Here is a 14,907-nt window from a genome sequence, read left to right on the forward strand (position 1 = left end):
GATGCGACGGGAGTCCTGGCTCCAGACCTCGGGCATAACGAGAGATCTGCAGGCGAAGATAATCGACCTTCCCTTCGACTTGCAGAAGCTGTTTGCTGAATCAACTGACTCGGTCCTTCATTCCAGTAAAGACTCAAGAGCCACACTCAGGACCCTGGGGATTTACACCCCTCCATACTCAAAGAAAAGGTACTACCCACAGCAAAGGCGGTACCAATACCAGCAACAGCGCCCCCAGTATCACAGGGGTTACGAGCAAGGGCGGCATCAGCAGCACCAGCAGTACAGAACCCCCAGGCGACGCTCACAACAGGGCCGTACGTCCTCGGGGCGGGGCCAAAGGCCACAAGTTTGACATACAAATCCAGGGCTGCGCCATCACCACCATTGCACAAGATCATCCGAAACGACTTTTTCACCATCGCCTCCGACCATTCTACGACCAGTGGCAAAGGATCACCACAGACAAATGGGTGCTGGAGATCATAGCCACGGGGTACGCCATCCCCTTCCAGTCGCTCCCGCCGCCGCGACCCCCGCCCAAGCCCCACCCCCAGGAGGCCTCCCATGTAGCCAGGCTCAGGGAGGAGGTGGCCCACCTAGAGTTCATAGGGGCGGTGGAAAAGGTGCCGGAGCAACTGCAAGGGAAAGGGTTCTACTCTCGGTATTTCCTGACGGAGAAAAAAACAGGAGGCTGGAGGCCCATCTTAGACCTTCGTGGCCTCAACAGGTATCTGCGCAAGCAACGTTTTCGGATGATCACTATTGCCTCCATCCTTACAGCACTGGACGATGGAGACTGGTTCGCAGCCCTCGATCTACAAGACGCGTACTTCCACATAACCATTCATCCGGCTCACCGACGTTTTCTCCGGTTCATGGTGGGCAACGAACACTTCCAATACAAGGTCCTGCCGTTTGGCCTTTCCTCGGCCCCCAGAGTCTTCACCAAGACCTTGGCAGTGGTGTCAGCCTACCTGCACAGACAGGGGGTGTTTATTTTCCCGTATCTGGACGACTGCCTGCTCAAAGGGACCTCGAAAAGGGAGGTTCTCCGCATGATACGCGTCACAGCAAACACGTTCTCCGCACTTGGCCTGGTTATCAATATGGCAAAATCAAAGATAGACCCCTCACAGGACATAGAGTTCATAGGGGCTCGCATAAACTCAGTCTCGGCGAGAGTATACCTTCCAGAGGCTCGCTTTCGAGCCATCGGTTCCCTCGTGCAGGTCATCACCTTCAGCCCTACGGTGCCGGTCTTGACGTGCTTGCAGCTGCTGGGCCACATGGCAGCGGCTACGTTTGTGGTACAGAACGCCAGGTTGCACATGCGCGGCATGCAACATTGGCTGGCAAGTGTATACAAGCCGGCAGTACACACCGTTCACAGGGTGGTGTCGCCCCCACCTGGGGTGCGCGAATCCCTGCAATGGTGGGTAAACCCCGGGAACTTGCTAACAGGGGTACCCTTCCATCAGCCGCAAATATCGGTTTTCCTCACTACGGATGCCTCCCTCATAGGGTGGGGAGCGCACATGGGCGAAGAGGTGGCTCAAGGACTGTGGTCACCCACGGAACAGTCTCTGCATATCAATGTTTTAGAGCTCAGAGCAGTGTTCAACGCCTGCAAACACTTTCGAGACCGTATACAAGGCAAAGTCGTCGGGATCAGTACAGACAATACCTCCACCATGTTTTACATAAACAGGCAAGGAGGAGCTCGATCCCGTACCTTATGCGCGGAAGCAATCCGCCTATGGAACTGGTGCATCGCCCACGATATAATCCTGAGAGCCTCCTACTTGCCGGGCACGCACAACGTGAAGGCAGACCAGTTGAGCAGACGTTTTGCGCTCACCCACGAGTGGCAGATCCGTCCCGATCTACTACGGCCTATTTTCCACGCATGGGGGTTTCCCCAAATAGATCTGTTTGCCACTCAGCACAACAAACAGTGCCCACGATTCTCCTCCAGAGCAGGGCTGGGCCGGGGGTCCCTGGGGGACGCGTTCGCGATCCCGTGGGGAGGCCCCCTGCTTTACGCGTTTCCCCCCGCAGTGCTGATCCACAAGGTTCTGCAAAAAGCCAGGAGAGACAAGGCTCGGATGATCCTGATAGTCCCAACATGGGATCGCCAACCATGGTTCCCCCTACTCCTGCGCCTGTCGGACCGCCCACCGATGCCTCTTCCGGTGGCGCCGGACCTGCTCACGCAAGCCCAGGGGTCCATAGTGCATCCGCACCCCCAAAGCCTGCGACTGCAAGCGTGGCTAATCCATGGCTCAGCTCCCTAGAGAGCACATGCACAGTGGAAGTACAGCAAGTCCTAGAAAGTAGCAGGAGGACTTCCACTAGGAAAACCTACAAACAAAAATGGACTCGCTTCATGGCTTGGTGTTCTACCAAGCAGCTGGCCCCCCTTTCGGTGCCTATACCTACAATTCTAGAGTATTTACTGGACCTCAAGAGAGCAGGACTCTCGCTATCCTCGTTAAAGGTCCACCTGGCCGCCATCTCGGCGTTCAGACATGAGGAGGGAGGGCACACGGTGTTCGCCCACCCTATGGTTACCAGGTTCCTCAAAGGGTTGGTAAACCTATACCCCCCTCGGAAACCGATTCCACCTTCGTGGAGCTTGGACCTGGTGCTTACCACACTCATGGGACCACCGTTCGAGCCCTTGGCCACGGTTCCCCTTCGCCTCCTTACAGTAAAGACGACCTTTCTTCTTGCAATTACGTCAGCCCGTCGGGTGAGCGAGCTTGCGGCAGTCATGGCAACGCCACCCTGCACTGTCTTTTCCAAGGAGGCGGTAACCATACGGCTGCATCCAGCCTTTGTTCCCAAAGTTTCTTCCGAGTTTCACATCAATGAACCTATTGTTCTACCCTCGTTCTATCCAAAGCCTCATAACTCCAGCGAAGAGGCGCGCCTACACCTCCTGGATGTGAGGAGGGCGCTAGCCTTCTACGTAGACAGGACCAAGTCCTTCCGAAAATCGGATAGACTCCTGGTCTCCCTCGCTCCCAAATCTAAAGGAGAAGGTCTCTCATCGCAGAGAATCTCAAAGCACATTGTATCCTGCATAAAAATGTGCTACGAGCTCAGAAAGACTCCTTTGTCGGCCACTCCCAGGGCTCATTCCACCAGGGCGGTGGCAGCATCAACAGCCTTTTTCAAGGGCGTTGCATTGAAAGACATTTGCAGAGCGGCGACCTGGTCATCCTACGACACGTTCGCCAAACATTACGCCCTTCACAGGGTATTCCAAGAGGATACCCGTCTCTCTGCAGCGGTCCTCTCGGGGACCAGCTGCACATAATCCGATTACCCACCACCTATCTGGGTTACTGCTGGGTAGTCACCTATGGTGGAGCACCCACGGGGACACTCGAAGAAGAAAGAGAAGTTACTCACCGTAGTAACGGTGGTTCTTCGAGATGTGTCCCCGTGGGTGCTCCACTTCCCGCCCATCCTCCCCGCTTCGGATCTCTGTTAGTGTTTTGCAGGGGCAACCGAGGCGGTTGGTCGAGGAACTGGCGGGGACCGGATCGCGCACATGGCCAGGAGCGCGCCAGGGAGCGGCGCGTACCGGCGCATGCGCGGTCCGGCAGAAACTGCTTGGAAGATCCGATCTGCGGCGCCGGCCAAGCCGTCACCTATGGTGGAGCACCCACGGGGACACATCTCGAAGAACCACCGTTACTACGGTGAGTAACTTCTCTTTATTAGGTGATGAGCTTTCGGACAGACCCACTTCTTCAGACCATAGCCATACCAGAACAGATTGAATATTTAAGGCACAGAGAACCAAAAACAGTAATCAAGGATGACAAATCAGAAAAAAATGATCAAGGTGAGCAAATCAGAGAGTAGAGGGGTGGAAGGTGGGGAGGTCAAGAATTAGATTAAGCCAAGTATGCAAACGAGCCCCTGTAGTGACTCAGAAAATTCCCATCCCGGTTTAAACCACATGTTAATGTGCTGAATTTGAATATAAAAGACAGCTCAGCTGTCTCCCTTTCAAGAGCGGTGCAAAAATTTTTCTTCAGTAACACGCAAACTCTTAAGTCATTAACAGAATGGCCCACTCCATTAAAATGTTGACTAACTGGTTTGTGGCTCTGGAGTGTTTTTATGTCTGTTTTGTGCCCATTAACTCTTTGTCTAAGGGAGTTAGAAGTCTGTCCAATGTACAGAGCATCTGGGCATTGTTGGCACGTGATGGCATATATGATGTTAGTTGAGGAACATGAGAATGTGAATTTTCCAGAAGTTTTCTGGAAATACCATCATTGGACCTAACCAGGTTATTCACAGAATCACGGGCTACTTGACTGCTTTTTTGTTTTGATAGTATGTAGACTGGCACAGCTCCCTCTCTGTTACTATGTAACGTTGGGTGTTTTGATGCTATGCAACTTTTGTTCAGAGTCCTAACACCTGTAACCTGCTTGTGTGCACAAGGTCTCACTGTGGCTTGCACAAGCCTCAATTTCTAGCTGCCTTGCACTTCATACCCATGCTAATGTAAGGGTATGTATATGTGACAACCTTAACTTGACTTATGTGAGAAATTACTGCAATGATTAAGATCCATGCTACTTTCCTTCTGCTGATAGTGCGTCTTCTCGCCAGCAGTGCTTTCATTGATTTAAGAGGAGCCGTAAGGGGGACTAAGACCCTGGATTCTCAGCTCTGCACAGAGCTCTTCACTGAGAGCCCAACTCTTAGCTCCTCACCGGGAGCCTGCCTGTGCCCTTCCCCCTGATATTAGCACTATGCTTCCCACTGGAAACATAGTGTAGTAGCTATCTGGGAAGTGGATCAGGGGCTGGGAGCCTTAATGCAATGAGACTTCCAGAGTGGAACCTGCAGCCTTGGTGCAACCATCTCCATGTGTGGGGAACCCAGGCAGCAGTTCAGCAAGGAGCAGGGAGCCTGAAGGGAACTGGGCAGGTGTAAGCCAACTTGGAGTGGGAGTTGAGAGCCAAGGAGGCAGTCCAGCTCAGAGTGGGAGCCTGGATAGCAGCCCAACTGGATGTGGGGACCCCACAGGCAACCAGGCTTCAGCAGAAGCTCTCCACTTGCCAAAGCTTGACAGCCTGGGCTGTGAGTGGCTTTCTTGTCAGTGTCAATATTCCAACAGGAACCCAGTAGCAGAGGGAGACCAGACCCACTTCCACCTGTGTGAGTCACCTCAGCCTCAAGAATCAGCTTCAGGAAGCTGGCTTCAGCACCTGCCTCTGAAGGTAGCAAACAAGTGAGAGAGGCAATCCTATGACCTCCCCAATAAGGGGTGACACATAGGGGGCATGAGGGGTCGTATGCCTCTCCAAAACACCTGGGGGGAGGGTGCAGGATAAGAGGCAAGCAGCTGATGTGGCCAGATTCTCTGGATAGCCCAGGGGAGTCATGGGATCTGGGACCTGGCAGTAGGAGTCAGCTTTCTCTGCCCCCACCCCCACACTCGCTGGCAGCAGCTGGGAGATGTGGGTGGGGAGATGGCATGGAAATGAAGCGACACAGCCCTAGCTCCTTCTGCTCTCCTGGTATGTTACTTGAGGGGGAGCAGAGTGAATTAGAACCACATAGCTCTGCTTCCCTGTGTCACGGCCAATGAGTTTGGGTGGGCCCCAACCTTTGCTGCTGGTGTCAGACTCCTGCTAGTCTCCTGGGCCACATTGCTCAGGGGAAGGGGCTTGTGGGGAAGAAACAGGGCCTGCGGCAGATGGGGGGGCGTGTTTCAGGCCTTCCCTGGGCTAGAGGTGGTGTGAGAAGGAGACACGTGGGGACATCACATGGTCAGTGGCCTCCTGTGTGCCCCCTCACCAGTCGCTCCTACCCACGACAGCTTGGTGACCCTCTCTACAATTGCATTTTGCATCAGGATCCCCATTGTTACAACTGTAAAATTTCAGAAGTAAACATGTGAAATTGACCAATTTTAAAACTCACTTGCTGTGAAACGTCAAAAATGGACCATGAATTTGATAGGGCCCCAGTGACAGATTTTACATAGAAACTGGAAATTTCTCTTTGAGAATGGTGACAGAGTTAAATCGTAATCAGCATATGCTGCTGACAGTGTTATTTCCACGCCGACCTGCCAGCCCAGTGAGGTCCTTTTCCATGTTATTCATGTTGCAGGGTGCTTGAGAGTCTTCTTGGACAAAGATCCTTAGAATGTCTACCCAGCGTCTTGTATCATTTGACACTGTTTCCCTGGGCAGTGCATTGTCACTGAGATGATCACCTTAAAATGGCTGTCTGATTGTATTTCACGTTATGTAATATGGCTAGTATAAAACCAGATGGCCAGCCCCGCGCTCATTTGTTCTGAAACAGAATGGCCTCTAGTTCATGCCTCAGAGAAGTTTCTGTTCAAGCCCCTGCAGGATAATACCTTTTCTACCCTCCATACATTTACAAAGCATTGTTGTTTTGACTGGATATGGAGATGAATCATGTTTTGGTAAATCAGTCCTGCAAAACTTACTTCCAAATTAGGAGATCCCAAATCATCTCACTCCCTTTTGGGATGTTTTTTGTTTGAGTATTTGGGTAGAAAGCAAAAATAATGGTAATCTGATAGCTAAAACCAATATTTAGTTTAATTACAGTGATTATTAAGGAAGAATCTTAGTTTTCTATTTTTTCATTCTGATTTGTGGCATCTGTGTTTTTCACTTTACATCAAGAAATAAGAGGGAGGTTACAAAACAGTAGTTAAGCTTAGGGGCAGTGTGTGACAACCAATACAGAAGGAAAGGATGGCTCACAGTCTACCTGCTATCAATGCTCATAGGGACTATAAAAGGTTAAGAACTGGATAATTTCTGCGAGTCCCAGTAACGAAAATTTTACTGCAATGTTTTCTTCAGGTAAGCAGAATCACGTCATTTGCTCTTTCATAGTTGTACCCAATACAACTCCTGTGATAGAAACATTATATAAAATCTGCATTTTAATGGCTGCATCTCCTTTTTTCTGTGGTTCTCAGAACAACCTTTTGATGTTTGTTCCCTATAGAACTTCTTCCAAGCTGCTAGAAATAATCAAACATTGTTCTTGAAAGTAAATGAAGAAAAAATAGTTCTATTCCTGCATTTGCTAGGGATAGACACAAATGGACATGCTCACCGCCCAAACTCCAGGTAATTTGCTAAGCTAAGTATAATTTTTTGTTGGCATTTTACGCTCTTTTTTGTCCAAAGTCAAAGTTTTCTCTGCTACAGTATTCACCACTTCAGATAAAAGGCTTGTTGCTTTGATGAGATAATATAAAGGGCAAAGTTTTAAGTTGTTATGAAAAACTAAATTCTAAAATTCCTGTATTTTGTTTGTTGAAAATCTTATAAGGTTACATTAATACAGCAGGTGTTCATTAATTTGTATATAGCTACAGTAGCATATACAAATATTTTACCATTATTGACTGTTATCAGGGGGGCAAATACTGAGAGGCATGTTGTTTCTCCCTGCCTCCAGCAAGTTGGAGATTTGCTGGCTCCCTGACCCCTCCAGTCTCTTAGCACCTAAGCTAGGGGCGGGGAATCTTTTCTGGGTTGGGGGCCACGTACCTATAGACAAGTTGGACTGTCTGTGTGCCAAAACATGAATGGACGTAAATCCGACCTCAGGAGTTGGAATACACATAAACCTATAGTAGAACATTTTAACCTCCCTGATCGTTCAATAATTGATTTTAAAGAAGCCATTCTTCTACAAAAGAATTTTACCACAATGTTATAGAGGATGTATATATGCATTTGAACTGGAATTTTACACATTTAACCTTGGCCTGAAACTCCTTAACTATCATTAGAAGGGCAAGATCTCAAGATCTTGCAAGATCTTAAATAACATTACAAGGGCAATTTCACCACCTTTGAAATTTGCTGGAATGGGGCACATCCTACTTAACTTCCTTGATCAGTTGGTCCTACTAGTGATAGGTAACCCCTTTTTTCCTCCCTCCTTCCCCATCCTTGTTATGTAAAGCCTAGATTCTGTTTTTTGCGCTCCGTTCATCTGAGGAGGTGGTTTTGACCCACAAAAGCTAATGAATTTGTTAGTCTCTAAGATGCCACTGGACTGCTTGTTTTTTTTGTGGAGCTGCTACTTTGAGTATTATACCTCTTAATTCCAATTTCCAAAGAAAGTAGTAAATTTAATGATTATTCACATAATCAAAAAGAATACTTGGGAGATTGTGGGTTTCTTCAGTTTGCCCAAATGAAGTTCAGAGTACATCTTAATTTCATGGTTATCAGCAAGAAGGAGGGCTAGCTCAATGGTTTGAGCATTGGCCTGCTTAAACTCAGGGTTGTGAGTTCAGTCCTTGAGGGGATCATTTAGGGGCCTGGGGCAAATAGGAAGTGGTAGGGGGAAGGGAATGGTGTTTGGTCCTGCCAAGAGGGCAGGGGACTGGACTCAATGACCTCCTGAGGTCCCTTCCACTTCCATGAGATGTGTAACTCTATTTATTATTAAATCTAGGTATGGCAAGGGTGGTATTGCAGCCTTAGTGTAGGTGAACTGTGGAGTATTCTGGGTGACAATTGAAAAGAAAGTTTTTAGACAACAAAACATTTTAAAACAAAATTTATAACAATCCATTTATTTTCCTCTGGAGGCCTGTGTTTCTCTTTGTAGCTTTTAGAAAAATGCAGATTGATTGGTTGGTGAGAAGCTAGTTATTGTGGCTTTTCCCACATAAAAATTACTGATTTATGGCCCACCGTTAGCCACAAAAGCATGTTTGGGGCCCACAGAATACATGGCTCATCAAAAGCTCACGACAAGCATTACATCATGAAATCAATTATTGGTATAGTAACTTAAAGTTTCAAAAATTTCCCTTTTAAGCCTATAATTGCTATGTTAATACATTTGGCTTTTCTAAAATTTTTAAACTTTCAGTGCTTGAAGTTCACTTTAATTTATTGTGACCTTGCGAAATGGTTCTCTGTTCTTTGCAAACAGCTATCATATCATACCGAACTAAATTATTACACTAAGCACAGGTCTTTCAGGGCGTTTATCCACAAGGAGTAACTTGTAAGGTATCTACAGAAAGCTTGTACCTGATCTAGACAAATAACCATTGTGAGATATATGTATGGGTAATTGTGACAGTACACGGGGTACTATGTGGGCTACTTGCTCCCAGCTGCACAGTAGTGAGTGCTACTAGTAATGAGGCATAAAGGGCAAGATTGTTTACAAAAGAAAGAAAAGATAAAACGAAAGTTAAATGTCTCACTTAAGAGCAAAAGGCTTTCCTGACCATAAGCTTACAGCAGTTTGTGTTGGCCAAAAATCCTCCCAGCCAGGCTTCCCTCCATCCCGCTCCCAGTTCAGCATTTTGAGTCATTGATGCCATGAACAGAGATGACGAATGAGAGTGAGAGCAACCATTTTTCCTTCTTTACGATTTATTTTTCTTCCTTCTAGTGCTAGAAACATCTTTGCTGAGTCTTTTGGGGACATGAAGTTTGAATTGTCTTAGTGATGAAATGTAACTTTCTTGTTGATATCTTTCCTTAGCCAGAAAATGGCTGTTTAAGCAGGTGAAGGTTCACTAACACTTGGCTGGGATGTTGGTGTGTCTTTGTGTCTGGAAACTGGCTTGGGCCTGCTTTTCTAACTCTGGAGCGTATTGTAGAAATGTTATACAGCATAATCTTATAACTTTACACACAGTATTGATACACCCATTTTAATAGGGTAATAATGTTCAGTATATTATGATTTTTCCAATGGTACTTTGCAAGGAATACTTTGTTGAACATTTTATCGTAGGTTTGTTTAAGTGGTGAATAGAATGGTGTAGACTGTTACAGTGAAGTTTAAAGAATGATATAACTATACTGAAAGCAAACTTCATAGTCTCGAATCTAAAAGCTAGTCACCAAGGGATAATATTTGTCAATGATGTCCCATTCAAACAGGATAGAGTTGGCCATTCTCCCTGGTTAGCTTGTGATATAATGCATTGTTCAATTTTCTAACCTTGTGCCACCCCAAGACTGTGAATGGACAACCTTCAAAGACAACTGGAAGTAATCAAAAGCACTTGGAAGGTTTCTCTTTAAATAGGAATACAGGTTGAACCTCTAATCTGCAACTCTTCATCTGGCAACATTCTTAATCTGACATGATTTTAGTAGCTGTAGGGCTACTAATCACATGTAGTAGTAGTAGTAGCAGCATCCTTCAGTCTACGTAGACTATGGATCACGCCCTTTGTAGTTCCATTTGGGATCATCATTTGCGGCGTCGACTGTGACTGTGAAGGCCCACACGAGAGTGACAGTCCTTGCTGCATCTGTTTCATGTGTAATGGGTGTCTGGCAGGTCCTTACTGTGCTTTCTGTGGGCTCGCTTCTCCTCTGCTAGCTGTCTGATTCTTCTTCGAGTGTCCCCGTGGGTGCTCCATGTTAGGTTTTGGGCTCGCCCGGCGCCACAGATCGGATCTTCCAAGCAGTTTCTGCCGGACCGTGCATGCGCCGGTGCGCGCCGCTCCCTTGCGCGCTCCTGGCCACGTGCATGATCCGGTCCCCGCCAGTTCCTCTTAACCACCGTCGGCTGCAGATGGAATCCGACTAGGCTGCGGCCAAGTTAGCGTATTCAATGGTTTTAACTGTTTTCTTTGAAGTTTTCAAGTTCTTAGTCTATTGTTACGTTAGCCAGTTGTTATTTTCAAAAAAAAAAAAAAAAAAAAAGCAAGAAACAACAAGCGGGATGGCATTCAGTCCAGTCGTAGTAACAAGCGGAGCACCGGAGGCCAGGAGCCTAGGGCCATTAGCCCTCCTGCCACGGCAGGCTATCGGAGAGGGGGAAAACAGCACAGAGAAGGTGCTAAGTACCCCATTAACAACTAAAAGACTCACCAACAATGTCCTCTTCAGGATTCAAGAAATGTGAGTCTTGCCGAGAGGCAATGCCAGCATCTGATGGGCACAGTCACTGCATAAGGTGCCTTGGGGAGTCCCATGTCATGCAGAAATGCTCCTTCTGTGCAAAATTAACAGCCAGAGCGAGGAAGGACAGGGAGATGTGGCTTAAAATGCTGCTGTTCGACAAGGCCCTCCAGCCAGACGTACCGGAGCGGCCGCAGCAGGAGGGACCCGCCGGGGCCCATAAAAGGACAGCTGCCTCCCTCACCCCATCAGCGCAAAAATGGAGGAAAGTCTCCCCAACCCGATCCCTGCCGGCAGCAACAGCGAGCGGGACGGGAGGAGCGCACAGCCCCCAGCCGCAGCAACAGTTGATCAGCAGCAGCACGGAGAGCCACGTGGAGGCAGCTCAGCCTCCGATAATCAAACAGCCGCCCCGCACCGCAGGCAGGGCGGCGGCTAAACAAGCGCCGGTACCGGCGGCACTGCAGGCAGCGGCACTGACCCCCGGGGAACCGGCGGTGCAGAGCGTGCAGGCACGCAGCCTGCAGACACCGGAGGACACCGCCCGTGCGGCACCGCCCATGAGCGTGCCGAGCGCGGCGCGGACGGGGCCGAGATCCCCTGCACGTCAGGGGGCGGAGCCACCCCCTCAAGGGAGGGGGAAGGCTGCACAGAAAACAAGGCACTGCAGCCCCTCTCCAGACAGGGCTGCAGAGTTGCTTTCTCTCAGCCCTCTGCTCATGCTGCAGACTCCATCTAGAAGGCAGGGGTCCCCCCTAGCCTACCCGGAGCCCCCGTCTCCATTTTTACAACCAGCCTCGCCCTGGCTGGGACCACCTTCACCCTTCTTGGGGTTTGAGCCGCTGGAGTACTATCACAAATCGCTCTCTCTAGTGTCCCAGGTCTCTCGACGATCTCGCTCCCCCAGACGCAGAGGGTATGCACCAAGGGAGTGCTCCAGGTCACCTTCCCAAGAACAGTGCCCATGCTGCCATGGTCGCCCCTATCACGCGGGGCATAGACACCACCGGCAGTCTACCAGGGAAAGATCCCCACAGACGGTCCTGTATCCCCGAGGGCAATCGCGAACAGGGACAGAGACTCAAGTATCTCAGGGGGAACTGGTTGTGGAACCCCGAGATTTTCCCTTGCAGGCTTCCAGCGAGCGGATATACCATCACCAACAGGAACCGGAAGGGTCCAGAGAGGCGTATCCTAGTGGTTCCTCGCTCTCCTGCCCGGACGAGGCTACGGCCCCGGGGAACGTCCATCCTCCGGACGATCTCAAACAGTTTCAAGAGCTGTTTAAAAGGGTGGCCTTCACGCAAGGCATCCAGACTGCAGAGGTGCAAGAGAAACACCATAAGCTCCTCAAAAATCTGAGACCTCCGGCCTCCTCCAAAATAGCAATACCGCTTGACGAAGCAATCTTGGAGTCCGCCACTATGATATGGCAGACCCCCGCGACTATTCCACCTGTCCACAAGAGAGCGGATAAGAAATACTTTGTGCCGGCGAAGGGCATGGAGTTCCTGTTCAGCCACCCACAACCAAATTCCTTGGTGGTGGAGTCGTCGCAACAAAGATCAAGGATATCTCAATTCAAGACAGGGGGAACAGACAAAGATGCCAAGAAACTAGAGCTGTTCGGCAGAAAGGTCTACTCCTCCTCCACTCTACTGTTGCGAATGGCAAATTACGCAGCGCATCTAGCGAACCATAATTTCGACAACTACACTAGGTTAACCTCCCTCATGGACTCACTTCCAGAGGACAAGAAACCGGTGCTCAAGGCCATCGTGCAAGAAGGCTACTCGGCCTCAAGGACGGGAGTTCAGATCGCCCTGGATGTTGCGGACACCCCAGCACGCTCCACAACTATGGCAGTGCTGATGCGAAGGGAGTCCTGGCTCCAGACTTCGGGTATACCGAGGGATCTGCAGGCGAAGATCGTCGATCTCCCCTTCGACACACAGAAGCTGTTTGCTGAATCAACTGACTCGGTCCTTCATTCCAGTAAAGATTCAAGAGCCACACTTAGGACCCTGGGGATTTACACCCCTCCATACAGAAAGAAAAAGTACTACCCTCAACAAAGATGGTACCAGTACCAGCAACAGCGTCCCCAGTACCACAGGCGTTACGAGCAAGGGCGACATCAACAGCACCAGCAGTACAGAACTCCCAGGCGACGTTCACAACAGAGCCGTGCATCCTCGGGGCAGGGCCAAAGGGCACAAGTTTGACACACAGATCCAGGGCTGCGCCATCACTACCATCGCACAAGGTCATCCGAAGCGGTTATTCCACCATCGCCTCCGACCATTCTACGACCAGTGGCAAAGGATCACCACAGACAAATGGGTGCTGGAGATCATAGCCACGGGGTACGCCATCCCCTTCCAGTCGCTCCCACCGCCACGACCTCCACCCAGGCCCCACCTCCAGGAGGCCTCCCACGTAGCGAGGCTCAAGCAGGAGGTAGACCATCTCATGCTCACAGGGGCAGTGGAAAGAGTGCCGGAGCAACTGCAAGGGAAAGGGTTCTACTCGAGGTACTTCCTCACAGAGAAAAAGATAGGAGGCTGGAGGCCCATCTTAGATCTTTGAGGCCTCAACCGGTACCTGCGCAAGGAACGCTTTCAGATGATCACAATCGCCTCCATCCTTAAGGCACTAGACGATGGAGATTGGTTTGCAGCCCTCGACTTACAAGATGCGTATTTTCACATAACTATCCATCCGGCTCACCGACGATTCCTCCGGTTCATGGTAGGCAAAGAACATTTTCAATACAAGGTCCTACCATTCGGCCTCTCCTCGGCCCCCAGAGTCTTCACCAAGACCTTGGCAGTGGTGTCAGTCTACCTGCACAGACAGGGGGTATTTATATTCCCGTATCTGGACGACTGCCTACTGAAAGGGGCCTCGAAGGAGGAGATACTACGCATGATATGCGTCACAGCAGGCACGTTCTCTTCACTCGGCCTGGTTATCAATCTGGCAAAATCAAAGATAAACCCCACACAGGACATAGAGTTCATAGGGGCACGCATAAATTCTATTACAGCGAGAGTGTATCTACCAGAGACATGCTTTCGGGCCATCGGCTCCCTCGTGCAAGTTATCACCTTCAGCCCTACGGTGCCGGTTCTGACGTGCTTACAGCTGCTGGGCCACATGGCAGCAGCAACGTTCGTAGTACAGAACGCCAGGTTACACATGCGCAGCATGCAGCACTGGCTGGCGAGCGTATACAAACCGGCAGCACACACCGTTCACAGGGTGGTGTCGCCCACAACAGAGGTGCGCAAATCCCTGCAATGGTGGGTAAACCCCAAGAACTTGCTAACAGGGGTACCCTTCCACCAACCACAAATATCGGTTGTTCTTACTACAGATGCCTCACTCATAGGGTGGGGAGCACACATGGGCGAAGAGGTGACGCAAGGACTGTGGTCCTCCACGGAGCAGTCACTGCACATAAATATACTGGAGCTCAGAGCAGTGTTCAATGCCTGCAGACACTTTCGAGACCATATACAAGGCAAAGTAGTCGGGATCAGTACAGACAATACCTCCACCATGTTTTATATAAATAGGCAAGGAGGAGCGCGATCCTGTGCCTTATGTGCGGAAGCAGTCCGGTTGTGGAACTGCTGCATCGCCAACAATATAACCTTGAAAGCCTTGTACCTACCAGGCGCTCACAATGTGAAGGCAGACCAGCTGAGCAGGCGTTTTGCACTCACGCACGAGTGGCAGATCCGTCCCGATCTGCTACGACCGATTTTTCACGCATGGGGTTTTCCCCAGATAGACCTGTTTGCTACTCAACACAACAAGAAGTGCCCACGATTCTGCTCCAGGGCAGGACTGGGACAGGGGTCCCTGGGGGACGCATTCGCGATCTCCTGGAGGGGCCCCCTGCTTTACGCTTTTCCTCCCACAGTGCTCATCCACAAAGTCTTGCAGAAAGCCAGGAGGGAAGGAGCCT

General features: G+C 49.9%; 1 protein-coding gene across 6 annotated transcripts in view; it reads left to right on the top strand.

Annotated features, from left to right (window-relative positions):
- PIGN (phosphatidylinositol glycan anchor biosynthesis class N) overlaps positions 1–14,907 on the top strand; it is a 209,606-nt gene that overhangs the window by 58,879 nt on the left and 135,820 nt on the right. For all 6 annotated transcript variants that reach the window (XM_074985941.1, XM_074985945.1, XM_074985943.1 and 3 more), the window contains one exon: positions 7,036–7,160. In XM_074985941.1, coding sequence (XP_074842042.1) covers positions 7,036–7,160 — 125 coding nt within the window. The remainder of the gene's footprint in view (positions 1–7,035; positions 7,161–14,907) is intronic.

Source organism: Carettochelys insculpta, chromosome 2 (assembly GCF_033958435.1).
Source record: "Carettochelys insculpta isolate YL-2023 chromosome 2, ASM3395843v1, whole genome shotgun sequence".
Taxonomy (NCBI): Eukaryota; Metazoa; Chordata; order Testudines; family Carettochelyidae; genus Carettochelys; species Carettochelys insculpta.